This window comes from Scylla paramamosain, chromosome 21 (assembly GCF_035594125.1).
Source record: "Scylla paramamosain isolate STU-SP2022 chromosome 21, ASM3559412v1, whole genome shotgun sequence".
Classification (NCBI taxonomy): Eukaryota; Metazoa; Arthropoda; class Malacostraca; order Decapoda; family Portunidae; genus Scylla; species Scylla paramamosain.
The window spans coordinates 20,825,603-20,852,541 of record NC_087171.1 but is presented as its reverse complement, the minus strand read 5'-3'; the positions used below and the strand labels follow the sequence as shown (position 1 = coordinate 20,852,541).

The window sequence follows — 26,939 nt, the reverse complement described above, 5'->3', positions numbered from 1 at the left end:
TACTGCAAATAGATGTTATGTTTGAGAGACCCTGGATTACTACCATACCCTCGGAAGGTGGGATTCGAACCCGTGCGCCTAAGGACTATTTGGCCTCGAAAGCGCGCGGTCCCAACAATAACCTACACGGCAAAATCTATTAATATATTTGTAGAATGGCTCTATAAGAACAAAGAAAATCGAAATTGCTTATAACTTGGAGTTCACTCCCCATTGTGAAATATAAACAGTAATATGTCTTTTGTACCTAATGGCACTTTAGACATGCATTAACTTACCAGGTAATAAAAGGATTCTGTATGTATCATTTAAGATATAGAGGATGAACTTTGCCCAATTTCTTCCTTTGCCCCTGCGACCTCTGTCAGCCTGTCCCTGGAAGCCTCTTTGACGAAAATCTTACTTTTTTTCTGTCAATAACTTTGCTGGCGAACATTGGGAGTATTCACATAGAAGTGTAAATAGAAGAATACTTATAGATTTGCGTAAACCCAATACATTTTCATCCCTTGTCGTATAGCCAACATTACCGATCCCCACAACCGTACTTTACAATATTATGTAGATTCATGCTTTTATAATAAATCAGTTGAACTAATGACACAAAATAAATTAATTTATATTATCATGCAAGTGGAACTAAGCTTAATTGAGCAAGAGAATGATAATACAATGAAAATAGGTGCCGTAACTATTTGGTGTGGCGAGCACGGGGATTGGGTGAGGGTGGCGTGACTATTAGTGTGTCCAGCACCATGCAGGGGCCTCAGAGGGCGCTGGTGGCTGAAGGCGGCGCGAAAAAGCTCAGTCAGCGTGGCTTTCATTTACTCGGAGGAATTTACCTCTGAAGCACCGCAGCGGTCCATGTGGGGGGACACCATTTGCTGCAGCCATGTGACTCCCACTGACGGCTCTATTGATGGTAAGAATATGCCTGTAAGATAAGAGGCCTTGCGGTGTTAGGCCTACAGAGACCCACGTGTTCTGCATCAACCCCCCCAAAATTTCTCTATTAATATTTTTACCCACTATGTCATCCCTCGACCCAAGTGTTGTTTGGCTTGTTCAACGGCATGGTGGCTTTGGGCACAGCGAGATGGGGAGGCAGGAGGCGGGGACAAGTGTGTGATGGGCAGGTGGTGGCAGTGCAACAGCTGATGGTGGTGGTGGTGGTGGAGGTGGATGAGAGGCCGGCGCCCGCCATACCCACCACCCTGCCCACCCTACCCACGCCGCTGCCCCTGCCCCACGCTCCTGTCTGTTATCCCCGCCTCAAGTCATGTAGGTTATGGGTGTTTTCTTGTCCTGTTATGAAAGTGTGTAGGGCCGGTGCCCCGCCAAGCCACTCGGGCAGTGATATAATGGAGGTGGAGGAATGTGGATTCGTTTGCCCTTTCCTGGTGGGTCTGGAGGACATGGGGGATCGTGCCCTCGTGCCGCACGGGTGCTTACAAACAATTTTACGTGGTGTATTTATTACTGGTAAAGTTTAGGATGTATGTTTATTAATATTAAGCAATAATGGTGGAGAAAGAGGGGTGAGTATGGGTACAAACTGTACAGTGTTGCTTTTCCATAATGCATGAGGAAATAACTTGAATATTTTTAAACTGGAGTTGATGCCATAGTGCAGAGCTGCCATTAATTTAAAATTATGGTGAACATTATTGTTTAAAGAAGAGCAAATCGAATACCAGCTGTGATCATGTGTTATTTGATGAGTTGACAACAGCCATTGTGGTGTGTGGCATCAGCTGAATGTGCTGACATGGTAGGTCACTTGTTCCCATAGATTTACTGAATCCTGCTTGTCTGCACCATAGAACTGTTTTATGTGATGTACATATTTATTAGTTACTCTTATTAATTGATTTGTTTATTTTTTAACTAACAAAATGCAACATTGACAATTTAATATTTCATTTGGATTAAAAGTTATCAGGTTTATATATTTGTATGCAGCCATTTGCTGCAAAATCTGTTTTTTTTTTTGCTGGAAACAGGTTTGTTAAACACTATATTTTGTGTTTTCACTATAAATCCCCATAGTTTTTATCATTAATTTTGTGCTCTCTGCCCTTGAATATTTAGGGGGATTGTGTTAAATAAACTGTGTGGAATTAAGTACTTTAGCCTTTACAGGAAGAGTAATCACTTAGACTATATATTCATGATTCTTTTGGGACTTTTAAAGAACATTTTTTGGGGTGGGGAAAGCAAATAACGAATATCACTTAAATGGAGAGAGTTGGCTTCATTGCCCACCAATTTCCCTGTCTTCCTAGGCACTATGTGAGTCTTTTGGCCATGTAATAGTGAGGAACTAAATCTAACACCTCAAAATTTTATAAAGGATGTTTAATTGCATGGAGAATTTTGAGATTGATGGTGTCAAGTGCAAAACTTTTCATAGGTGATTCTCTAGTGAACATAATAGGTTAGCAAAACCATCACAGGATAAGGAGATACAGGAAAGTCCTAATATGTTATTCTCAGTCTATATTGACCACAAATCCTTACATGAACCATTTATTTGTTGGTCAGTTTCCAGGCTTAGGTGGTTTAGGAGTAATTCTCTCTCTCTCTCTCTCTCTCTCTCTCTCTCTCTCTCTCTCTCTCTCTCTCTCTCTCTCTCTCTCTCTCTCTCTCTCTCTCTCTCTCTCTCTCAGCCATTTTTTACTGTACTTGCACATGCCAGCTTTACTTATCTAATAGTTCACCATGCTGTATTATAATTTTTGTTTGTGCCCATACACTTTATACAGCATCATTTGTAAATCTTTATAATTATCTCACTATGTGCAATATTATATTTCTGTGGGAATGAACGATCAGGTTATGATATGGAAACCCCAAAATTTAATCCTGTAATTGTGTGTGTATGTGTGTCAAGGATATTAGCCAAGATCAAAGATGTAAAAAAAAAAATAAATAAATAAATAAAAGAAAATATATATATGTATGTATAGGATGGTCACTGATGACACCACTTTATGTACAGGCATTGTAAGTCCTCCTGTCATCCTGCCTCCTACAGGATGTGGTGAAGGAGGCTATTTTTTTTATACTATTTATGTACTTATTAATTTGTTTATTTTATATTTGGTTTATCTGTCCTATGTTTTACCGAAATTCCTCTATTCTACCTGATCCCCATATTTGAGCTATTTAAAGAACATTGATTTTCTCTCTCTCTCTCTCTCTCTCTCTCTCTCTCTCTCTCTCTCTCTCTCTCTCTCTCTCTCTCTCTCTCTCTCTCTCTCTCTCTCTCTCTCTTTATTTTGAGTCCCAGTATTAATACAGTAGGATGGTCATGAAGAATGGGAAAATTGTTACAAAAGGTATTTTATTTGGCCGAGATAATTCAAATTTGTTTTAATGAGGAAAATGTAGCAATTTCATATTGAACTGATCATATAAGTTTGCTGCTGATTGAACTGTCATTTAAGGCAGCTTGTCCCACTTTTGCTCAAAACTGGCCTCTTGACACAATTGGTGCAAGTTTTTGTTGTATTCCTTTTAGCTTACTTATCCCTTACAGCCTGCACCATTTGGAGATTTTTTCACCTCAGTCCCAAGTCCCTATAATTTTTTCATTGCATAAGTAATTTGAAACTGATCTAAAACTAAGGGAAGAAGGTATTATAATACTCATCTTGGTTTATGTTTGCCTCAGCCCAACTGCTAATCCCCATCTTGTGTGCCACTCTGATGGTGTATTATTCTTGCTTTACTGTTGTTTGAAAGCAATATGATTTTTTCTTTGACTATGTATATGCACACCTGTGTAAGATTTATAGAAATAACCAGATATATGCTATTTGTGTAAATTTATACCATACTTTCACTTTTATTGTTGCGTCCATTGATCTTACTTATTATTGTCTTGATATGTAAGAAATAGCGTTTTTGATATAGCCTAGTTAGCATCCTGTCTTGCTTATTTCAGACTGCACTTGGGTGTGGTGCACCTCAAAACAAAGGGCTACACAGAAGGGCAGGTCACATCTTGGGCAGTAATACCTTGTCTCCGTTAGGTTTCTGGGGATTCCATCACCTTGGCTCATGGATTGAATGAACGAGTAGCTATTTCTCCTTTTTGGTGAAAATTATTTATTTTTACCTCCTAATTGTGCAGCTCTACATGAATCCACTTAGTAAAATTTTACAAAATTATTTTTTGTTGCTCAAATATCAGTTTTGTTTTTTTATGTTTTTTCAGGTGTGTTCCAGGTGACAGGGAGTAGGCAGCTGATGCATCATGGCTGGAGGAGTGACTGAATTTGTGCAGGGGTGGAATGTGGCCCAAACCTTGGGTGAAGGAGCCTTTGGAGAGTAAGTTTCCAAGACAATAAGTAATTCTGTTAAATAGTGGGAGAATGAAACTATTAACACTAAAAAGAAATTCAAAAGTAAAGATTACAGAATTCATAATTGATTAAAGTGGCCTATTGTAAATTTTTTGTTTTATTTATTTATTTATTTATTTAATTATTTATTTATTTTTTTTTTATCAGAAGTGGCATCACTTCTCTTGATCATTATGAACATTCATAACTTTAGAGGGATCCTGATCTTGCATAACTTAGGTGACGTGAAATGTTCTCATTCTCCGTTTTTTTTCTGTTAACCCGCCACTCTCCTAGCTATCAGCAAGTTCATCCTGTAAGGTGGAGTTAAGTTGCACATTATTCCGCAAAAGCCACCATTTCTAATGTTCTTGTGTGTTTTATCTTCCAAACACTGTTCTTTTGGGAATATTTCATAAGTTGTTGAACACTTGAAGCACTTCTGCTTCCACAGTGACCATGTGGGAACATGTGGCAATGATAAGTGCTAAAAAAAGGCTGGCAGTGTGTTTCTTGTTGATAATTTCAAGCAAGGTCAACACTACCATCTACATCCAACACAAAAAAGATGCAACCCTTGCAGGTATTTTAATTTTTTAAAACATTGTGGACACTGATGCATCTGTACTTATCATTTTATTAGTATTTTGTGGGCCACCCTTTGTTTTCATTCGCCATATGAAGCCATTTTGGCATAGAATCAGACAGTAATTGTTATCCAGATAATTTAACCACATCTTGAGGGATTCCATCAGTCTTGGCATGGACAGTGTATCCATGGAATCAAGTGTGTTTAATGTATGGCCAGGTATTTCAGTATGGATTAAGACCACTTGAGCTCTTACACATCATGATCACTGAGTCATTTCATGTCTTATTTTTTGGGACAAATTGGTGATCATTCCACTACATTGTTTTAATGACAATATTCAAGAAGTGGAAAGTGTTTGCTCAGTCTGACATGACATATAGTTACAGCATGTGGTGTTCCTGACAGGGTGAAGCTGCTGATTAACCAGGAAACTGGTGAGGCAGTGGCTATGAAGATTGTGGACTTGGCTAAACATCCAGATGCCATTGATGCTGTCAGGAAAGAGATGTGCCTCCACCGCATGCTGAAGAACCCACACATCATTAAATTCTATGGTAGGTACAAACTTTGGCATTTTCAGCATTTTTCAGTGTACTGATTGCTATAAATAGGATTTGAGTTTTTCTCATATTATCTAACTGCCTTTGGCCAACCTAATCTTGAATTTGTGTTTAGTTTCCTTCCTCCCTCCTTTCCTCCCTATTCCATGTACCAATTCATTCCAGTTACAGAAATTGTTATTTTTACACTAGTATGTAATCTCCTCCAGGCAGCCGACGAGAGAACTCCACACAGTACATGTTCCTTGAGTATGCTGCTGGAGGGGAATTGTTTGATCGCATAGAGCCTGACATTGGCATGCCACCTCACCAGGCCCAAACGTACTTCAGGGAACTTATTGCTGGAGTGGTTAGTAATACCTGTCTTCTCATTTTATGAATGTGCTTTGATAGTTGTTGGTTTGTGTTGTCCATTAGGATATTTGGACATTATTTGTTTGGTAAGCTTTTAAAGTTTCATTTACATTGGTTTTTAGAGCTAGTGTTTTTATTTCTTTTTCCTGGTGATTGTGTCATCTGAAATTTCAAATGAACAGTGCCCAAAAGAGCTGAGTTATGGCCAGTAAGGTCAGTTTGGGCCATCAGTCATTATAATTTGTATTGGATAATTTCATTGAGTAGGATTATCTTTTATTTCTGATGACCCTCTTGTTTGAAGCTTCCACCAGAACATGGCTGGCATGACAGTCCACATTAGCATACTTGTTGTTTCTATATTTTTATGCTTCATCCTCAGAATATTTCAGTTTGTAAGCTGTTTTTCTCAATATGTAACTTATCAATGATTTCTCTTGATATTGGTGACAAGTTAACATGAGTACTATCAGCACTCAAGAGGAGCCCCACCTTATCTTTGTTCCCTTTGTAGATGACATGTCACTACCTTGTTACACTACCTTGTTAATTTTGTTAGAACCAAGATTTATTATGGGTAGTTCATTTTCTTTTATTTTTAGACATTGTATATGTATTAATACTATGTAGTTTTTATTATATGGCATGGCATTATTGTGATGTCAAAGTTATTTGACCAAAAATGGTTTGCATAGCTGTGATAGTGGCATGTTAATAGATGTATAAAAAGTTGAGAGCAAAATTCAATACTTGGGAGTTTTCTTGGAATTAAGACTGAGTGTTTTTTCATATGCAAGAAAAATTAGGCTGGATACTTTGGTATTGAATTTAATACTTCAATCTAGAACATAATAAATATGAAACATACATTTGATCAAAAGTATTGGCTGGAAAACTACTAAAAAGTGAAGACCATAACATCACTGCTTCAGAGAAACTGTTCATCTGGCACCCAGGTAGAGTTTGTTATGGGTCTCATGATTGGCTGCACCTTTGTCACTCAGTGAAGGAAGAGTTTGTATATTCTTATCAAAGCTCATTTCTACAGTTGGCTTCAAAGTAGGCTGCTTTAGTTGGAAGTAATTGTGCACCTTAGATATGGTTGTCCTATCTTTATATAGCAAAGCAAAAAAAAAAAAAAAAAAAAAAAGTTGAATTTGCAGGATTTTGCCAAAATATTTTTAACATTTCATTTCCCACAATTGTTAATCTGGGAAGGATGCAGGTGATCACAAGAGTGTTACAAACTGTTTAGCTACCAGATGAACAGCTTTTTGAATAGAGCATCATCAGGATTATGAATGATTTGAGAACTGCATATGTGTGTGTGTTGGTTTTCATTTATTGATCTCACATTTGTGGTCTTACCTAATGAAAAATGTACAAATAGCACTGTACCATGAGTTATGTGCTATTGGAATTCATAATGAGGTAGAAGGAATTATATAAATTGAGAGTAAAACTAGTATGTTGCTTTGCAACAAGAAAAGAGGCCTAAACCATCATGTACTATGATTATGTAGTGTGTAATCATTTAGAAAGTACTTCATGAGATGGTTTTGGGATTTGAACTTTAAAGATTAATTGTAAGAAATATATCACTGCTGTCTTCAGTGTAAGTTGAAGCTTGAGGCTGTTTGTGCAGCCTTACTGTAGTCTGCATATGCTTGTCCAGATTGTTGAGGAAGGAAAACGGCACAATACTGACTGGTTATTGGTGAGAAAGGAAAGCAATGCTATACGGACTGGTTATTCCTGTGCTGATGTGTAGACTTGGTGTGGGTTGGGTTCTTTGGTATTACCAGGATGCATGGAGAATAGTCATGCACCAGGTGTACCAATGCTCCCCAGCTAGGCACAGATGCTGCAACACTTTACATGGACCAAAGCTTCTTCCATCATACATGGCTTTATTACTTTTTTGCTGAAATTTATTAGTTGTTAGTGACTCAATAATTAACAGATCACCTTATATTTTAGTTAGCAAGTGCTGTCTACATAAGTAATTCAAGGGGAGTTGAGCACTGTCTTTTTTTAAGATAGACTTTTTAAGGTTAATAAGAATTGGTATAGAAAGCTGTACAAAAATAGCTGCTATAATAATTGATAAATAATGAATGATGCTTAAACTCTTTCATCTATGTATTTTTCAGAAAAATAGTAGTTTCAGGTACTGCTGATTATTGTAAGCAATTGCATTTTTTTTGCAATCTGGTGTCATGCATGCTGATTGAGTTTTAGGTATCCTTTTATTGGAAGATGGATTTTGAAGTGAACTTAAGCTTGTTTTAGTACCATTGTCCATTTCCTAATCTGTGTGACTTTGTAATGCTAATGAGCACATATTTGCAGCATCAGCCTTTAGAGTAGTGCATTGTTGTGGAAGGATCCTGCTTGATTGGTTATAGATTTAACACTGAAATGTGAGCATGCCATAGTGTGAAATGAGCTGTAAAGATTGAAATATTTCTCAGTGGAAGCTGGAAATATTTCTCAGTGGCTGAAGTAGGTACCATGATAAAATTGGTGCTAAATACAGGCTGTCCCACCCCTCCTAGGAATATCTGCATAGCCGTGGTGTGTCCCATAGAGATCTGAAACCAGAAAATCTATTGCTGGATGAAAATGACCGTCTAAAAATCACTGATTTTGGAATGGCAACTCTATTTAGACATCAAGGAAAGGCAAGTACCTGTAAATGTGTTTGTTAATTACTGAAGACTTCATATATTGCATTTAGGATGCTTAGTAATCTGTAATGCAGTTAGTTACTGCTAAAAAGTTGTAAGAGGTTAGTGTCAACTATTTATAATCCCCGGTAAAGTTGCAGAGGTAATCAAAGAGTGATTTGGTAGTGGGAAGTGGCTCTCTCTCTCTCTCTCTCTCTCTCTCTCTCTCTCTCTCTCTCTCTCTCTCTCTCTCTCTCTCTCTCTCTCTCTCTCTCTCTCTCTCTCTCTCTCTCTCTCTCTCTCTCTCTCTCTCTCTCTCTCTCTCTTGAGATTGTTGGAAAACTGGAACAACAGGAAGTGAATGCAACTACAGCTATACATAGATCATGATACTGAGAAATCACTGTGTTTATTTATTTGATATATATCATCTGGGAGAGGTTGCAAGAGTTGTGCATGACACTGCAATTCTTCACTAGACTCCCAGAGAAAAAATTCCAAGGCTGAATATAGCACAATACAAATCTTGTTGCTGAACAGCTTTTATGGAGACAGTATTGTATAATTAAGAAAGTGTGATCTCATTTTTATCTTGTTATATTTTGTGATATATATATATATATATATATATATATATATATATATATATATATATATATATATATATATATATATATATATATATATATATATATATAAGAAATATGTAAGTAGAGACCAATAAGCTTCATGCAGGACATGTTTTCTTTCAGACTGATAAATCCTAGGAATGAAAAATTGCTATAAATTGCTTTCTTTCCACTTTAGGAAAGGAACTTAGATCGGCAGTGTGGCACCAAGCCATACATGGCTCCAGAAGTGTTATTACGACCCTACAGTGCTGAGCCTGCAGACATCTGGTCGTGTGGCATTGTGCTTGTGGCTCTCCTGGCAGGAGGTGAGTTGTGTATCAGTTAACACAAGTAATTGGGTATAAATTTTTGTTGCTTTCTTGTTTTTTTTTTTAATTCTTCATTGGGCATGGGGAGCGAGGCTTAGGAAACTTCTTGAGTGTCATAGTAAATAAAAGGAAGTGCATGGATTTGTGTGGAATATGAAAGGAGTGAATGAACTTAGTCATGAAAAGCTTAGTAGCATGTGTTTGCTTGGAATGTGAAAGAAAATGGAATTATGAAGAGATTAGTTGTGACTCATTTACTCAACTGGCTTGCAATTAGGAAGATATCTTTTACAGTAGTGCTCTTGGATGTGGTCTGACCTGAAAATATTTCATCCTTTATGTGGGGACTCCATTTTTGTGCCAGTATTGTATGAAGAGGTGTGTTAAGAATATACAACAACTTCCCAAACAGGAAATAGAGAGGAGGATTGATAAACTTGGCTAATAATTATTGTAACAGCTAATGTCTTCTTGCCACCTCAGTTTGTCAACATTATGTCATGCATAGTTTTGAATCTTTAATCCCATATGAATTTGCTGTGCATTTCATCTATACAGTTCACCCACCTCTATAGCCTTTATTATTTTCATAAACTTATATTTATTATTATGTTTAGTATCACATTTAGAATTCCCTCAGTCAGTTTCATGCACCAGATTGACATTCCTTGCAAAATCAAATAACCAAAACTAAAGACCACATCCTTGCTTACACAATAACACTATACTTACACAATCACACCGAACTACCATAATCATTCTCTCACATCCTGGTCTTGAGAAGATATTGAGCTAATTGTCACAGACCACAAACCCAGATACTATTTATATGTAGACTGACAATTGATTCTCTCAGCATCATTACTTCAGATAGTTGTTCAGGCTTAATTTTCCCTTCACGTATCTTGTCTGATCCGTTAAGCTTCATCTACTACCCATTTACAACATTGTAACTCCTGCTTTGCTCAGTCAGCCAACTATTAACACCACTTCTTCATATCTCATAATTTTTCATTCTATATGAATTATTCAGCACACATTCCTCAAACACCTCTCCATTATATTCAATTTCTTCTCTGGGTGACAAACTAAATAAACAGTTCACTCCTATCTACATCTTTCTATTTGCTCAGTTTTCATTCTCTTCACTCTTTTTTTACTTTCTCTTTCGTGATGGATTCTGAACCTATTCCTGTCAGAGATATTGCAGACCTGCCATCATCTACATTCAGCAGTCCCACAAAGTGCTCTCTCCCATTTTTCCTTAGTCTTATAATACTATAATGTAATGTCACTTTGCACTCTAGTTTATATGTACTGTCTTGAAATCCTAAAGTTTTATTTGTATTTTCTATAATAATAAAATCAGTTGGTTAGGTTTTTTTGGAGGTATGCATTTATTTACTGTTTATCATCACTTAAACTTTAGAGATACTCTAAAGTTTAAGTAAAAATATCATTAATAATAGTTTCAGTATTTTTATTTGCAAGTCCAATGAAGCAGTGAAGTTTAATTATTTAATTTTATTTGTTTATTTCTTTATTTAAATAGGTATATATTGTGCAGTCATGATTCTTAGGCTGAAATATTATTGGCTTAGTTGAGCTGAAGACAGTTTCTGCCTCGTCTTTGGTGATCTAGCTGTGTGAGAGATGAAGGACGTCATAAAGCTAGATTACCAAAGTCAGGGCTGAAACTCAATACTCCACGGAATTTTTCTCCAGGAAGACAATCGTCCAAGGTGAAGTGTGCTTTTGTAAACTGTGATGCAATGTGTCTTGCTGTGAAGTTAATTGGTGTGAAGATTCATTTACATTTGAGAATTGAGTTCTGAGTCTGAGTTGAATGGAAATTAAATATTTATCTTTATGTATATATATATATATATATATATATATATATATATATATATATATATATATATATATATATATATATATATATATATATATATATATTATATATATACATTTTTATTTATTTATTTATTTATTTATTTATTTATTTATTTATTTATTTATTTTTATTTCAAGGGGAATCTAGTATATCCTTAAATGTTCCTCTGTGGTTTACCAGCTTGGGAGCTTGGACATGAAGATACCTTCAGGACCCACTGAAAATGGACCTAGACACGGGCATCCTTAGTTTAAAGAAAGGTTTGCAGCTATGGCTAGTGTTAAATAGCTAAGGTGTGTGTGATTAACATTCAGCTGGCTAATGGGTTCAAAGGTTTTTCCCATACGAGTGCCATTGATAAAATACTATTCTTCTAATATGCAGTAATGAAGCTGTATAGATCTCCCTGTTTGTTTTAACTGTATTATTGTCTAGCTTCTGTTCATTGAATCATGGAGTTCAGCATTAATTAAATTGAAATGAAATGTGTTATTTATTCTTTTGTTTAAGTGGTATTTAGCTGCCAACTTTAGGGAGAGAGTTCACATGGCTAATCTTTAAAAGGAGCATTTCACTGTAGCCATATAGGCAGGTATATGTCAGCAATGAGACCCTTAGTCAAATGGGATGGATGATTTGTGTGCTTAATTCAGGTCATCCTTTGTCTTAGGTTTATAATTTTTCGTGTGATATTAACATTAGATAAACCAGATAAATACGATACATTAGATAAATACAAGATATATTCGATATAGCACAAACATTATATAAGATATATTCAGTATAGGACAATTTGCCTTAATGAGAGTATAACAGAATAGCAGTGATGGTTTTCTTCTAGATGCATTCCACTAATACAGAATGTATTTTGAGGGATGGTACTCAGATCAACCATGAGTGATTTTGCTTGATACTCTAATAATGCATTTTAATCAGTGTGGTGTGATAGTTGCATGGCTTATATTACTTGTAGATGTGCACTGGATTTGATATTTGTTTGTGGGAGTAGTTTTAAGGTGTATGTGAAGTACATATGCTCCTTACTAGGCTCCCATAGATTAATTCCCAAGTAAGACACAAAGTATGTTGGAAGAAGCATGCTTTACTGAGATTGGGAACAGGTGTGTGTCCCATCAAATAGTATCATGACCTTATTTCATTAACCCTAATCATCTGTTTCATGCAGGATTTGGCAGCCAATGAAAAGTTAGTGTTCAGTTGCCTATGTCTTGGAAGTTTGACAGTCATTGGACTTGTAATGGTGAACTGATGTGTGTGTATGCTAGAAATTAGAAGAGACTTTAGTCCTGACACATTTTTAGTCAGTTTTTTAGTTAGATTATGTTTACACACACAAATAAACCATCATTATCAGATTTTGGGATTCCATCAGTAAATCTGGTAGAAGAACCCGTGTTTTTACCTGTAGGAAGGATGTTAGCTTTATATGGTTATACTTTATATGATGATGGATAGTATGATGTACATGTCTGCTGTTTATGTAATGACACTATGGGTGGAGCAAGGTTTAGATAAAGTGATCTTAGTATTGGGTTCATGCAGTGTTATTTTCTAATCTTAGTGATATGATTGCAAATAGTTGCAGAAGCAGAAGAGTATAGGTGTTAAAAAATTATGGGAGTTGACTCCTCATTTGAGGGTGAGAAATGTTGAGGCTAGGCAATACTCCACAAGTGAAAAGTGTGATGATGTGAGTGTCTCTAACATGCTGGTGATAGTAAGAGATGGGCCTTTCACAGGCCACAGGAAATGAGGGAATATGGTGTTCATAATGTGAAAAAATGTGGAATTTCAGTCCTCACATTCATTCCTAGTGTCTTAAAATGACAACATGTTCCATCATTCACTTGTGCTGCCAGGTATACTCAGACTTGTGTGCCAACTAACATTCTCCCTTTCCAGAACTTACTGTGCCTGTGTTTTATTTAAAGTTTTATTTATATTCATTATTTTCAGAATTGCCATGGGATGAACCTACATTTTCATGTACTGAGTATACTGCCTGGAAAGACAAGGACTGTAGACTGTTTACTACAACTCCATGGACGAAGATCGATAATTTGGCTCTCTCACTTTTAAGGAAGGTGGGTATCAAATGTACACCACAAATGATGAATATTGAGATTTTGTCATTGTATGCAAGATATCACACTGACAAGATTTATCTCCCACAGGTTCTAAATACAGTACCAAAGCACAGAGCTACAATAAACCAAGTGAAATCTCATCAGTGGTTCACAAAGAACTTCCAAAAAAATACAGGTATATTGTATTGTTTTATTTATTTTTAAGATAGCAAAGCCTAATGAAGGTAAACTTTAGCATCTGAATGGTATATAACTAGTGAGAAGTAAGCTTTACCATTGGACTGGAGGCTAGAAGCTCAGCATCAGTTTGTAATTATGTCTGTTTTGTAGAACCATTGGTGTGTTACAATATAGTCTAGCAGGAGTAGGAAGATAGCATTCCTTTTTGTATGTGTAGTGTCTGTAGTGTCATACAAGAGCAAAAAGCTAACAATCCCGCCTACTATTTTTACGTAAGAGAAGATTGGTTAACTGCTATAACTTAAAAAAGAAAAAAGTCAGAGGTGGCAATTCCTAAATCCAAAAATGGAGAAGTGTCTTGAAATGTGTGTGTGTGTGTGTGTGTGTGTGTGTGTGTGTGTGTGTCATTCACTTACAGTTGCCTGCTGGTCACCCAGACACCTGGTCCCCTATGGAAAGAGCTCAGACCTTATACTGACCAATCATTGGGTAGGACTGAGACCACTCACACACCACACATGGGAACAGTGAGGCCACAACCCCCTCAGGTTACATCCCCATACTTACTTGCTGCTCGTTGAACAGGGGTTACACATAAAGAGGTTTGCCCATTTGCCTTGCCATACCCAGGACTCAAACCTGGGCCTTCTGACTTGTGAGCCGAGCATGCTAACTGCTACACCATGCAATGTGTGTGTGTGTGCGCTTGCTGCAAGAGACCAGAAATGGTCTGCACAACCCAAAGGAACAAAGATAATTTTGTCATAGATGTAGTTCTCATTTGTGTTATAATGTGCCAAGTTGCCAGGTTAATGTGGATTCTTCTGATATAAACTTATGAGCTAAGGTTTCAGGTACTATGTGACTCTGCATGTAGTTTATAGTGCAGAGTCTCAGAGTGTCTGTGATCTTTCTCATAATCATCTCTTAATATTAGAAGTGTTAATTCATGGACAAGAGGTATTAATTGTTTTCACCCCATGTCTTCTGAAGCGCATGGGTTGGCAAGATTGAGAATGTCATCTGTTAATACTTAAACTGTAGATCAGTGTTGTGGGCATTATCAGTTTTCCTTTTTTTAGGTTAAAAGTTATACACTTAGGACCACTGTATTTTATGCACATGCAAATTGCAGTGGTCCACACAGTCTTAATGCAAGTGTCCTGTTTACTGCTTTGAATCTTAGTTGTGGAGTTCTACTAGTTTAAGCTTGGTCTTACATTAAAGGAAGCTAGACAGGAAGCTCAGAGCCTGGGATTTTCCTCTCCCTCCACTCTGTTGTTTTCAAAACTTCCTGATGTGCCTCATCCCACTCCTCTTCCACTTCTTTGTTATATGTTTCTCCTGAAATCCAGTCTCTCTTCCTCTCTTCTCCTCTTTTCCTAGCTCCTCATGAATCCTCTTGTGACAGTAGTTCTCCCTATACATCCCTTACATGACATTGCTGCTTGTCACTCTCCTCCCTCCAGACTCCTTGCCTCCTTACTGATACCCCCGCCTATGATTATTCTTCTGATTCCTGAGCTCCGTTTAATTCAAATCATCTTGTCCAAAAGCATCTCTGATCCCTCTGATAACAAACTAGTGGCATTGAATAGTCATACACTGGTTCATTTCTATAGGAATAAGCACGGGAGACTTCTCTTCCACCCATCCTTTAGTGTTACTGTCTCCTGCACATTATGTTATTCTGTTCCCGCATCTCTTGCTCTTCCTGCTGCTTTTCCCTACGGCTAACAAGGCTGACACCTGCAAGCATGTATGGAGGTTTGCACATTGATGATAGTAAACCCTGTTCTTATTTATTGTGTGTAGATGTTTATTCTACAAGACTGAGGTGTTGATAAGTGTAAAAAGTACTTGTTTGTCTGCAGCTTTGCTTTGGTGGTTTAGCATTATGATGGGAGTTATGAGTCCATAAAGCTAGATTACCAAAGCAGAGAGGTAGATTATCTGCTACGTAGTTAGGCAAAGAAATTGTTGTTGGAAAGCCTACCCAACCTTGGATTCAGATTATTGGTTTAAGAATGGCAGTCTCTTTGGTGATCTAGCTGTATGAGAGGATTAGAATGTCATATAGCTGGAACACCATGGGGCATTGCTGTTCATACACTCATCTGCAACAAAGGAAGTGATGTTCATCAGCCTCAAGTAAGTAATGAAACTCATCTTCTACATAGAAACAGAAGATGCTTATCTACAAAGAAGTGAAAATGGCACTCATTTGCTGTGAAGAAGCACATTTAGTGCTCAGCTACTATAGTAGAATTATTGTGATTATGCTTCAATTTTGAGTATTAATTATTGTTCTTCTGTAGTAGGGGAAAAATAACTAGTCATTAAATTGTCTAGGTTGAAACAATACTGCTTCTGGTTTGTCTGCTGCATGCTTGTTTAACAAATAGAGGTACTAGGGATCCCTTCCTCGGGTTTTATGCAGGAATTTAGAGGCCCTGTCTTTATCCTCCTCCTAGCGGGATCTCAGCCAAATATATATACATTAGTTAAATATTATTATAAATTAAATTGTTATGTTGACATGATATAGACCACTGAAAATCTGTTACAGAACTGATGCAAAATGCTACACCTGAAAGCATGACTCCAAGCCACAAACGAATCTGCAGTGAGGTTGAGCAAGCAAACTCTGCCTTTTCAGTTGATGATATGTCCACTCGGTGGACGTGTTCACAGCCAGAACCTCCAAGTGCTCCAGTCTTAAATGCACTGCTTGTAAGTAGACCATGCTGATTTTTTAAAAAATTACCTCTGGGGATGACCTGTGGTAAAGGTGTTCCTGTTAATTATACGTTGAATTGCCATAATTTTCTTGTTCATATGAATAAGTTGTGATTGCTATTATATATGCTATTGTTGCCAGCATCTGTACTATTGTATTTGTCTGGTGGTAGTATTCTTCCAAGACTACCTGAATTAAATAATGGCTTAGTTACTTTCTCAAAACCAGTTAAGGCTGATCTTGTAATTGAATTAGTTTGTTCTTTAATCCTGTGGCAAAGTCAGAGTGCTCTCTCTCTCTTTCTCTCTCTCTCTCTCTCTCTCTCTCTCTCTCTCTCTCTCTCTCTCTCTCTCTCTCTCTCTCTCTCTCTCTCTCTCTCTCTCTCTCTCTCTCTCTCTCTCTCTCTCTCTCTCTCTCTCTCTGTAACAAGGGCAGGTTTTCATAATTTAAAGTGAACTGAGTGCACAGAGTAAGTTATATGATCTTATACCATGAAAACATGAAAAGGTAATCAGGACTTGGTTAGGTGTCATAGCTTTAATGTGTGCATGTTTTCAAGAGTGAGAGCAGCAACAATTATTGGTTATTATTGGTTCTGATATGTTTCATTAAATAGTTCCTCTTATTTGTTTTAGGATGGTGGCAACCTAGAACCAGGTGTGGTAAGTTTCTCTCAGCCTGCCAAACCTGAGCAGCTGCTACTCTCCTCACAAATGACCCAAGGAACACAGGCTAGCCAGACACCACTACAGCGACTGGTGAAACGCATGACAAGGATGTTGGTTAAGACATCATTAGAAGACACTGTAACACATCTCGAAGCTGTGTTTAACAAGCTGAATTATTCACATCGTTGTCACACTGCTAATGTTGTAAGTACAATTGTTCTGTTGATCTTTTCACTGTGCTTCCTGAGAATGAAAAATTTACATTTGACTAAGCTTTTGCAGACATTTAAGTAATGCAGATTAACAATTCATTGTGTTCCTGGCAGTTAGTACACAATGTGCATGATCACTTTTGGTTGAAAAGGGATTAATTTACTTGACTGGAAGCAATTTGTAACCATAGCAGTTGTCTACATTGGAACTTAACATTGATTCATGTTTAAAAATTTGACAGATTTTCATTTTATTTGTGTGATAAAATTAAGTGCTTACCTTTGCTTTTTCAGATAACTGTCACAACAGTAGATCGCCGTGGGGCACAACTGGTACTCAAGGCAAGCATCTTGGACATGGCACAGTATATTCTCCTGGACTTCAGGTTATCCAAGGGCTGTGGGCTGGATTTCAAGCGTCATTTTCTGCGAATTAAGGAAGGTTTATCTCACATAATAGTGAAAGGACCAGTCACCTGGAATATGGCAATGGCCACCAACATGCTTCCTGCTTGAATGTCTTGGATCCCAACTATAGTTACCAAAGGTTGCTTGGGACCTTGCTGGTATTTCTAATGCAGAGGTAATTGCCCTTCAGTATTATGTTTAAGGCTGACATTCACTTTCATTTGCTTTCTAAAACTATTATTATATTATTATTATTATCTTCTTTTATGAAATTCGTGTATAAAAGCTTTAGTTACCTGGAATACGGCAGTGGCTTCTCACATACGTCCTGCTTGAATTTCTTGTGTCTTAATTATAGTGACTGAAAGTTGATTGGGATGCCAGTATGTCTTTATTCAGTGGTAATTAACCCTTCAGTATCATGGCTATGGTGAACATTTAATCTATTTTTAAAACTTTTTCTTTAACAATTGACATAAAACTTTTACAGGATTCCATTATATTTAGTTTGTTGTGGTAGGTCTTTTTCATCTTGTATGACAGGTTTTGTTTTGGTAGAAGTCCATTTCTTTTACTTCTAAGTGAGCCAATTCCAAGGCTTTAAAAAGGTGATTGTGAATGAAGTAGAATGTACAAGTAGTTCAGGTTATCATTCTTCAGTAGTAGTTACATTGTTGAGGCTACAAGAATTAGCTTTTTATTTTCTTTATTACCAATGTAATGTAATGTGTAGGTACCCATCGCTACTGTGTGCTGCAGTTGTAAGAGTGTCCTTGTCAAATCTAGGTCACTCTCTACTCTTGCAGGCAGAATTCTAGTCTTTCAATGGTGGGTGCTTGCACAGATTTTGAACAATTCACAAATTCATTTGTATCTTTAGAATATTTCTTTATCCTCTCAAAAACTAATAAACATTACTTTTCATTGTTAGTGTTTACATTATGCAGTGTCTCTCTACTATACAGAGTTTGGAGGGATAAAAAAATGCTAGTAAATTAAAACCTTAATTGCTATAATAAAGGATATGAATATAGAGTAAGAAACTTAATGGCACATACATACATACATACATACATACATACATATGTAGAATAAATTGACAGGTCACAATACATGTATGAGAAATGTTGATAGAAAAAATAAATGTAATTTTTAGTTTCTATGTACTAGTACTTTATATATATATATATATATATATATATATATATATATTGCTCATGGGAGCACAAGGGAGTTTTCTTACAGTGAGGTAGTCAGGGTAATGAACAGCATGTATTACGTCTCCATGCTAGTAATGTAGACTGAAGTCTGATTACATCCTAATCCATCTTATGATCTCCGTTCTTTAAACATTTTATCTTACTATTTGCACTGATGTTCATGATAATGTTAAAGTTATAGGGTTTTTGCTCTTTCCCTTACCTATCACTTTTAAATTTCCTCTTCCTCACATGCTTAGTGACTTTATAACAGTAGTCAGGGAATGGGCTTATCTTAAAGTTTTGGGGGTATTCTTGCATTAAGAGATTTCAATCAGAGCCTCAGTTTACTGAAGTTCACTCCACATCATTAGAAAAATTTTATTTGGTGTGCTGTTCTTGTAACTTTAAAACCCATCTCATCTTTCATCCTTTGTTAAATAATATGCAAAAACCTGTTCCCTTCCACCCTCTAATGATTGAAATTCAAGATGTCTGATTCACTTGTCTATCTATGAAATCCATTTTCTACTTGGTTCCATGTCACTGTTGTAAACAAATGTTTTGGTCCGCTTGTGTTGCTGTTGTCATGCCATCATTTGTTATTTTTCATTACTGTTCTAGTTTTTGTTTTCTCAGTAATAAACTCCACAAATAGCCATTCCCACATTTCCAGAATCACACTATATGTGGCCTATTATCCGAAGAGTGAACACTTAACTGAAAATGTTATTTGATATGATCATCCTATGAACATGCTTATAAAGTTAATGTCATTCAAATCCTCAAGAACTGCAAAAGTTTTGAACATACCTTTGGTGTTAGAACGTCTACAGAGACATTACATTTAAAATGAAATGTATAACATGTGAAGAGAGTTCAGAGTGGAGCCAAGGGAAGAGAACCGTAAGGTAAACTCAGGTATAAAATCAAATTACCAAATGTATATTAATACTCCAATTAAAGAATTCAGCTGTATTTTATATTTGTACGGAAGGAGAGTAGTGACTTTTCTCATGTCCTGTGGTTCTGTTGTCATGCCAAATTGCTCCCAGGTGACATCACTGCATGGGAACCATAGTGAAGAGAGAGCATCAAAACAGAACCCAGATATTTTGTATGTATTGTGTTATCAACTACTCATTGACAAATTACTATTGCTTCACTGTGTTTGGATATGTTAGGATGGGAATTGAGCAAGCAAACAAGAGCAGGGCAGGAGGAGGCAGTAGACACCTGCCGAAACGATAATTACTCCCAGTGAGGTCTAAAGTACTGTTCAGGGGGTGCTGTGAACTTATCATTAAACCCAGCTGTGACCTCACTGAACGTTTCCCTTTGTCTCACAACACAAGGGGGCAGTCACAGCCTGCCCTCTAAAGACAACTATCTTCCATACAAAACTACAAGCACCTAATAACACACACATCCATCACTCAAAAAATTTAAAATAATCATGGCGACTTCTACACCAGCCTCAGAGTCCCCATCTGGGGAGGGGACCATAAATGTCCCCAGGTCAGACTGCCTTTCTGTCGACAACCCTAAGTGTCTTGACACCCCCCTCAACTTTTTCTTCATTAACTTCTGCAACATTCGCGGTCTAAGATGTAATTTTCAATCTGTAGAACACCACCTCTCCTCTTCTAAACCTCATCTTTTCCTCACTGAAACTGAGCTGTCTGAGGCAACTGACAGTAGCCCATTTTCTGTTCCCTCCTACTTTCTCTATCCTCATTTTCGATCCAAAGCTGGATGCTGCGGCTAGTCAAACTCTTTCAGCTCTGTCTGTCAACATCTACCTTTCCTTTTTGCTGGAAGTTTGCCTACATTCAACCTGTTCCTAAAAAGGGTGACAGTTCTAATCCCTCAAACTACCGTCCTATTGCTTTAATTTCCTGCCTATCTAAAGTTTTTGAATCTATCCTCAACAGGAAGATTCTTAAACATCTATCACTTCACAACCTTCTATCTGATCGCCAGTATGGGTTCCGTCAAGGCCGCTCTACTGGTGATCTGGCTTTCCTTACTGAGTCTTGGTCATCCTCTTTTAGAGATTTTGGTGAAACTTTTGCTGTTGCCTAGGACATATCAAAAGCTTTTGATAGAGTCTGGCACAAAGCTTTGATTTCCAAACTACCCTCCTACGGTTTCTATCCTTCTCTCTCTAACTTCATCTCAAGTTTCCTTTCTGACCGTTCTGTTGTTGCTGTGGTAGACGGTCACTGTTCTCCTAAATCTATTAACAGTGGTGTTTCTCAGGGTTCTGTCCTGTCACCCACTCTCTTCTTATTATTCATTAATAATCTTCTAAACCAAACTTCTTGTTCTATCCTATCTCCAGAGAGAGAGAGAGAGAGAGGTGCACGTTTTGCCTTGGCTGGGGTTATATTTGCAACAACTGTGTTCAATTCCTGGGTGGGTTAAGAGACAGACAGCAGTTTCCACAGCAGCTATCAACAAACAGCAAAACTATTACAACAAACAGCAAGACTATCCATACCCACCATGAATAGGATGTAAAGGAATTCTCCATTGCAGAGAAAAAGTTTCAACAATCTTTGAACAAATGAAGGGTTTATTTCAAGTGGGAACATACACTGAGAGGTCCCAGACAAGAACATCCTCCCATCCAAACAAATATGTGTTCCTCGTAGTGAAACTTACATTTGAATTGCTGTGTTCCATGCCAGCATCACTCATACATCTTCACAAAACCAGCCACCTCTAGGAAGCAAATCAATGCTGCACCAGGTAATCAGTGGACACTTGAAAATTGAAGATGGATATTACTATCGGGGACATATAGAATCAATGAAAGAATAAAAAGATGACATGGTATGGTACAGTGCACCAAGCCTTACTACTGGTGTATGCTACAATTTACTATAATGTGGTCTCCTCAGCAATTCATACATAACTGAATAAAATGTTCATGTGCTATTTTACTTTACCCTCATTTTAGCATATTCACGCTTATGTTGGTTATATACAAAAAAAAAAAAAAAAAAAAAACAATGCAGAACTTTTCCACGAAGACGATGGTAACATCATCTTTCCGTAATATTGTCCGTATTGTCAAGAAATATGGTAAGAGTAAGGTGAGAGAAGTTGATTTTGGAAGCAGTGGAATGGCCAGTCTCGAATAGCGACCGCTATATACCCTAGACACATGCTGTAGTCTTTAACTATGCGATGTTTTCTCTTCTCAGCCATAATTTTTTGTGTCTCTTGAAATCCTTGTTGGGTCTATATATGTAATAATATTTTCTACAATATTTCTTGCTAATTTAGCACTATTTCTGACACTGGACGAGGGCCAAGAGTGATCCAGCTGTTAATGTACATACCTAGTGCAAGATTGTGCCAGGGATGTTAGTGTTTGTGTAATAGTCTGGCCTGTGACCTACTGAGTACTAGATCATGAATACAGCATGATGCCGGTTGCAGTTTGTATCGGATTTGTTAACAGGCTTATATCATCGTGTGGGGCCAGGGGGACGACATGAACCAGGTCACCCGTGGAAGGGCGAGGGGCTCTTCCAAAATGTGGCTGCGGCGGTACAGTGTTTATGAAATACTATCGGTGCGGGATGAACGGCGGTGCAGACTGCTGCTCCGAACTGCCCTCGCCGCGGTGCACCAGCAGCAGGTCGTCCACGCTTCCCGGATGAGATCTACCTTCGAGAAGCGCCAGCGAAATTATTATGATGTGCTAAAAATTACTCCCAAGGCCACTCAAGCTCAGGTATCCTGATTACTAGTTTATTCAAATGTAATGGTGGAGCGTTTACTACTACTACTACTACTACTACTACTACTACTACTACTACTACTACTACTACTACTACTATAATCTTTAGAGAACATGTTGGGAAGTTGTTCATGACAGCTAACCTTGATACATACTATGCACTGAATTGCATGCTCTGAGGTAGTGTCTTGTGCTAGAAGGTTACTTTTCTGTCCACACTTTAGCATGCCATGAAAGTGTTTTGGCAGTTGAGATGTCTCAGTCCAATCAGCCACTGAACACTGGTTGGTGCTATTGTAACCACAGCTGAAATCTGGACTTTCCTTTCTATTATATATATATATATATATATATATATATATATATATATATATATATATATATATATATATATATATATATATATATATATATATATATATATATATATATGTGTGTGTGTGTTTTCTTGTTTTACTGTTTACGATGTCATTTACAGCTATGTTTATAGAATGTTTGTGCTTATTTATCAGTTTTTTTTATATTTCAGATAAAGGATGCATATTACAAGCTTTCCAAAAAGTATCATCCTGATCAGTACAAAGGTGATGAAGATCCTGCAAAGAAGTTTCGTGAAATAAAAGAGGCTTATGAAGTCTTAGGGAACTTTAGTCAGAGAAAAATGTATGACAAGGGTCTGCTAGGAATGTCTGCAGCAGCAACACCAGATGAGGCAGAAGAATATTCATCCAAGTTTTATGGATCAAGAAGAAAAAGAGGTGCAGTGCCTACTGCTTCAGGAAGGACTCCAATATATAACTTTGATGAGTGGACCAAGCTGCATTACCAGTCTAGTTGGGAACGCAAACAAGATGCCAAGATGAGGTATGAAGAAGTTTTGAGAAAGAGAGATGTTGAAACTGAGGAGAAGAAAACTCAGTCTTTTATTAGTGTTTTAATGCTTTTAACCATTGCATTTATTATTCAGATTTGTATGACAAACAGGTATGATCCAGAAAAGCCTAAAAGTAAACAAAAGTAGAAAATTATAATGTTGTGCAAATAACTGTACAGTGAAATCCACTTTATCTGGACTAGTGGTGGGTTTGGAAGTGTCTCTCCTCAGGGTTTACTTATAACCATTTTTTTCCATTCAGGAAGCTTGAAGTATTTAAGCATTATTGTGAATTACTTTTGAATTTTGAGGAACTGAGAAATAATGGTCTTTTGAAATATTCTTTGACAGAGATATGAACCCATTATGGAAAAATATTTGGCTAAAATTAGGTGCAACTTATAAGATACATTTATTGACATACATTAAGTACTAGATGGGCATGAAACACATATTTTTGTGACGAGAGGAGGTATAGTGTGGTAATTTCTGGAATGAGTTACGATTTTAAGAATCAGGCCAATATCAAGGCAAAAAGATCTATCACAAAATCTGTTATATAATACATAAACTTTATTATGAAATTCTAGAAAAATTAGTATGCATAAAAAGTTTCTTTATTGTTTTTATTACATGGAAAGTCCATTAATTTTGGGAATTTAACTGAAAAACTTTTTTCATTTTGAAAGCTAAATTTGTCATTATTTTGTGTTGCATTAAATTAATTATATATGGGCAATAAACTTGCTTTTAGGTTGGATGGGATGCTTGTTCACCTACCTTTGGTGATGTAGACATTGTACTCAGAATGATGCCTTATGGAAGGTCATGCTGCTACCTAGTACACTTATGATTGAGGACAGGGTTGGTGTTGCCTTTAGATGATTGGAAAAAAATGCCCAATTGCAAAGGTCCTAGGAGTTTACCACTTTTGTGTCCTTGCCATTCAGTCACCATCTCTCAGTACTGATTGTTGCATATATGTTGCATTGCCATTGGAGGCTATTATCACTTACATCCTATGTAGGATATAACTATATTGAATCCACCTAATCTTACTGTTGGTTTAATCAGATCAAGAGATGCTTGGATGGTGGATGGCCATGATAGAGTTTTAGAGTGATATTTTATTACAATCAAAGAAAAAAAAGTTTGGCAAGAAAATATGTGGTATATGAGACAAACATGTGATAGGGTTAGGTTTGCTATGAGAAAAGTCTCCATTTTTTAAAGCACTGCCTAAAATAAGACAGTTCAGGGTGATTTTCTAGTATATATGGATAAAATTACATTCTGGAATAAACTACCCCATAAAATTTGGTTTTGGGTGTGGGATAACTTATAATGTATATATTGTATAAACAGATACTATATCTAGTAATTCAGTGACTAATTAGTAATTTCATCAAGCTTTATTATTATTATTATTATTATTATTATTATTATTATTATTATTATTATTATTGTTATTATTTATTTATTTATTTATTTATTTATTTATTTATTTTTGCATTCCCTTAGCTCCATGTTTTGCTATCAAGACGTTGCTTCTACAAACCTTGTTAGGACCAGAGTTTAACCCGAGTTATTCTCTGTTGATGTCTTGGATCTGCAACTTGGTATTTTAACTTTGTAATAAAAGAAGTAATGTCACCATTGTCAGTAATAAATTTTGACTGATCACATGTATTATAGTCATTACATTTTCTAAAAAAAAAAAAAAAAAAAATTGCCATACTCAACTCAGGACAAGGACACACTCCCCCTCCGGATTGGTCGGGGGGGGGAAGGCGAGCACAGGGCGGAAGGGGAAAAAATCACGAACTCACTGGCTATTAGTACAAAGCAGATGCAACAAGGGCTATCTGTCTATCTGTCTCATTCAATCTACCTATTAATGGTGGCATTCTTGGAGAGGGGGTTGAGTGGGTGGCGCTGGGAGGAGGGGGACCCCCAACTACATTGAACCAGCTTTGAGGGCCTAGCTTTGCAAAAGGTTGAGAATCCCAACTCTGGGGTCTGCTGAGGAGAATAATGAAGTACTCTCTCTCTCTCTCTCTCCTGCTTGTGCTCGCTCCTGCTTCGTCGCCTCCCCTAGCTCCCACTTCGCCGACATCGCCCTTCATCTACCCAGAATTAAAGTAACATTTTGAAATATTACATCCCTGTTGATATTCCCTTTCCTAATGGACAAGTGCAACTGATATTGGTGTGGCATATGACATCGTTAGAAAATGAGAAATAGGATGGTTACGGTGCATAGCGGCGCACATACACATAGTTGCAGTTTTTTAATCAGTCACTTGAACACTGCCAATGACAAAAAAACTGAGTTTTCAACCACCACATATCTACACATTTCCTAGAGAGAGACAGGTTTCAATGAGGCAAAGTTGTCACACTGACCAGTGATGTACGAGTATTATCTCAAGTCTGTCCATGAGGGATAATTCATTTTGCTAAGAATAGAAGATTGAATAATTTTATTGTATTTCAAAAAAGACAGTGTACATTTTTTTTTATACTCTATAAGGAAACATTTTGTGAATATAAAATATAATCAGCATTGGTAACATTAAGCTGAATACAGCAATAAATACATTAAATTAATGTCTTAGTTGCCAAGTATTTTTTTCTCAATAGATAGCAACTGAGAGCCGGCTCTTATTTCTTTAATGATGTATCTGTGAGAGCTCGTCTACGGCGGGATTTAAGCAATTTTACAAATGATCGCCAGAGGAAAGAGAGACGGGCGGAGACCGTGTCGTAAACTTCCCGCCCTAACAGGTCTCCTATATTTTTAAATTCATTCCATATGTAAGAAAGAAGGTTAACTTTAGTGGCCTCGTAATGTACAGTGATCGTCTCCACCGCAGGGGCCTTCGTTACTCGCTCAATCGCCTCTGGGATACTTGTTGTTTCCCTCAGACGCTGATGTTCTTCCTCATCCACCTCCTCGATTAGGTGAACCAGAGCAGGATCAGCCACAAAGCGAGCCATCTTCATTGGATGACTATAGTGATTAATGTGGCCTCTAAAACTTTCGCCATGAAGAATTTCTACGCTTTCTGCATTTTGTTTATCAGTGTGGCGGGTGTCCTCGTGGCCCGCCTGAGCAGCTACTACGGATGAAGTTGATAGTTGTCCCCGCACATCACCGTTCAACCCACGATGGTCCGGAGAGTTGTCACTTTTAGTGTATTGGTGCCAGTCACGCGTATTTCCATGTTGTTGCGGGTCCAAAGCCAAGGTGACACCCAACAACAGCAGCAGCAGCATAAACACTATATGATCAGTCATGATGCTTCACCTTTGTAGTAGCAGCACACTAATTCTGAGTTACTTCCAAGTGGTTTATCACTAAAACAATATTTTCAGTAATGCAGTTAATCAATTAGCATCTTTTGTCACCGCTAGCAACTAAGTCATTTCAGT

The 26,939-nt window shown here is 37.2% G+C and overlaps 2 protein-coding genes across 10 annotated transcripts; both read left to right on the top strand.

Annotated features, from left to right (window-relative positions):
- Window positions 1-753: 753 nt before the first annotated feature.
- On the top strand, window positions 754-18,603 carry LOC135111221 (serine/threonine-protein kinase grp-like). 9 transcript variants are annotated; one of them, XM_064024346.1, is made up of 11 exons: window positions 754-922; window positions 4,223-4,335; window positions 5,347-5,495; window positions 5,711-5,850; window positions 8,414-8,539; window positions 9,332-9,461; window positions 13,339-13,466; window positions 13,557-13,644; window positions 16,219-16,382; window positions 17,025-17,261; window positions 17,564-18,603. In XM_064024346.1, the coding sequence occupies exons 2-11, from the start codon at window positions 4,262-4,264 to the stop codon at window positions 17,783-17,785; spliced, it is 1,458 nt and encodes a 485-aa protein (XP_063880416.1). In that variant the 5' UTR covers window positions 754-922; window positions 4,223-4,261; the 3' UTR covers window positions 17,786-18,603. The 9 variants fall into 9 exon arrangements, with proteins under 9 accessions (XP_063880416.1, XP_063880420.1, XP_063880418.1 ...); XM_064024350.1 differs by having other exon boundaries at window positions 5,328-5,495; XM_064024348.1 differs by having other exon boundaries at window positions 5,322-5,495.
- Window positions 18,604-21,917: 3,314 nt separating this feature from the next.
- LOC135111298 (dnaJ homolog subfamily C member 30, mitochondrial-like) lies at window positions 21,918-26,636 on the top strand. The gene is made up of 4 exons (XM_064024536.1): window positions 21,918-21,977; window positions 22,349-22,624; window positions 23,160-23,494; window positions 26,591-26,636. The coding sequence occupies exons 1-4, from the start codon at window positions 21,918-21,920 to the stop codon at window positions 26,634-26,636; spliced, it is 717 nt and encodes a 238-aa protein (XP_063880606.1).
- Window positions 26,637-26,939: the final 303 nt, after the last annotated feature.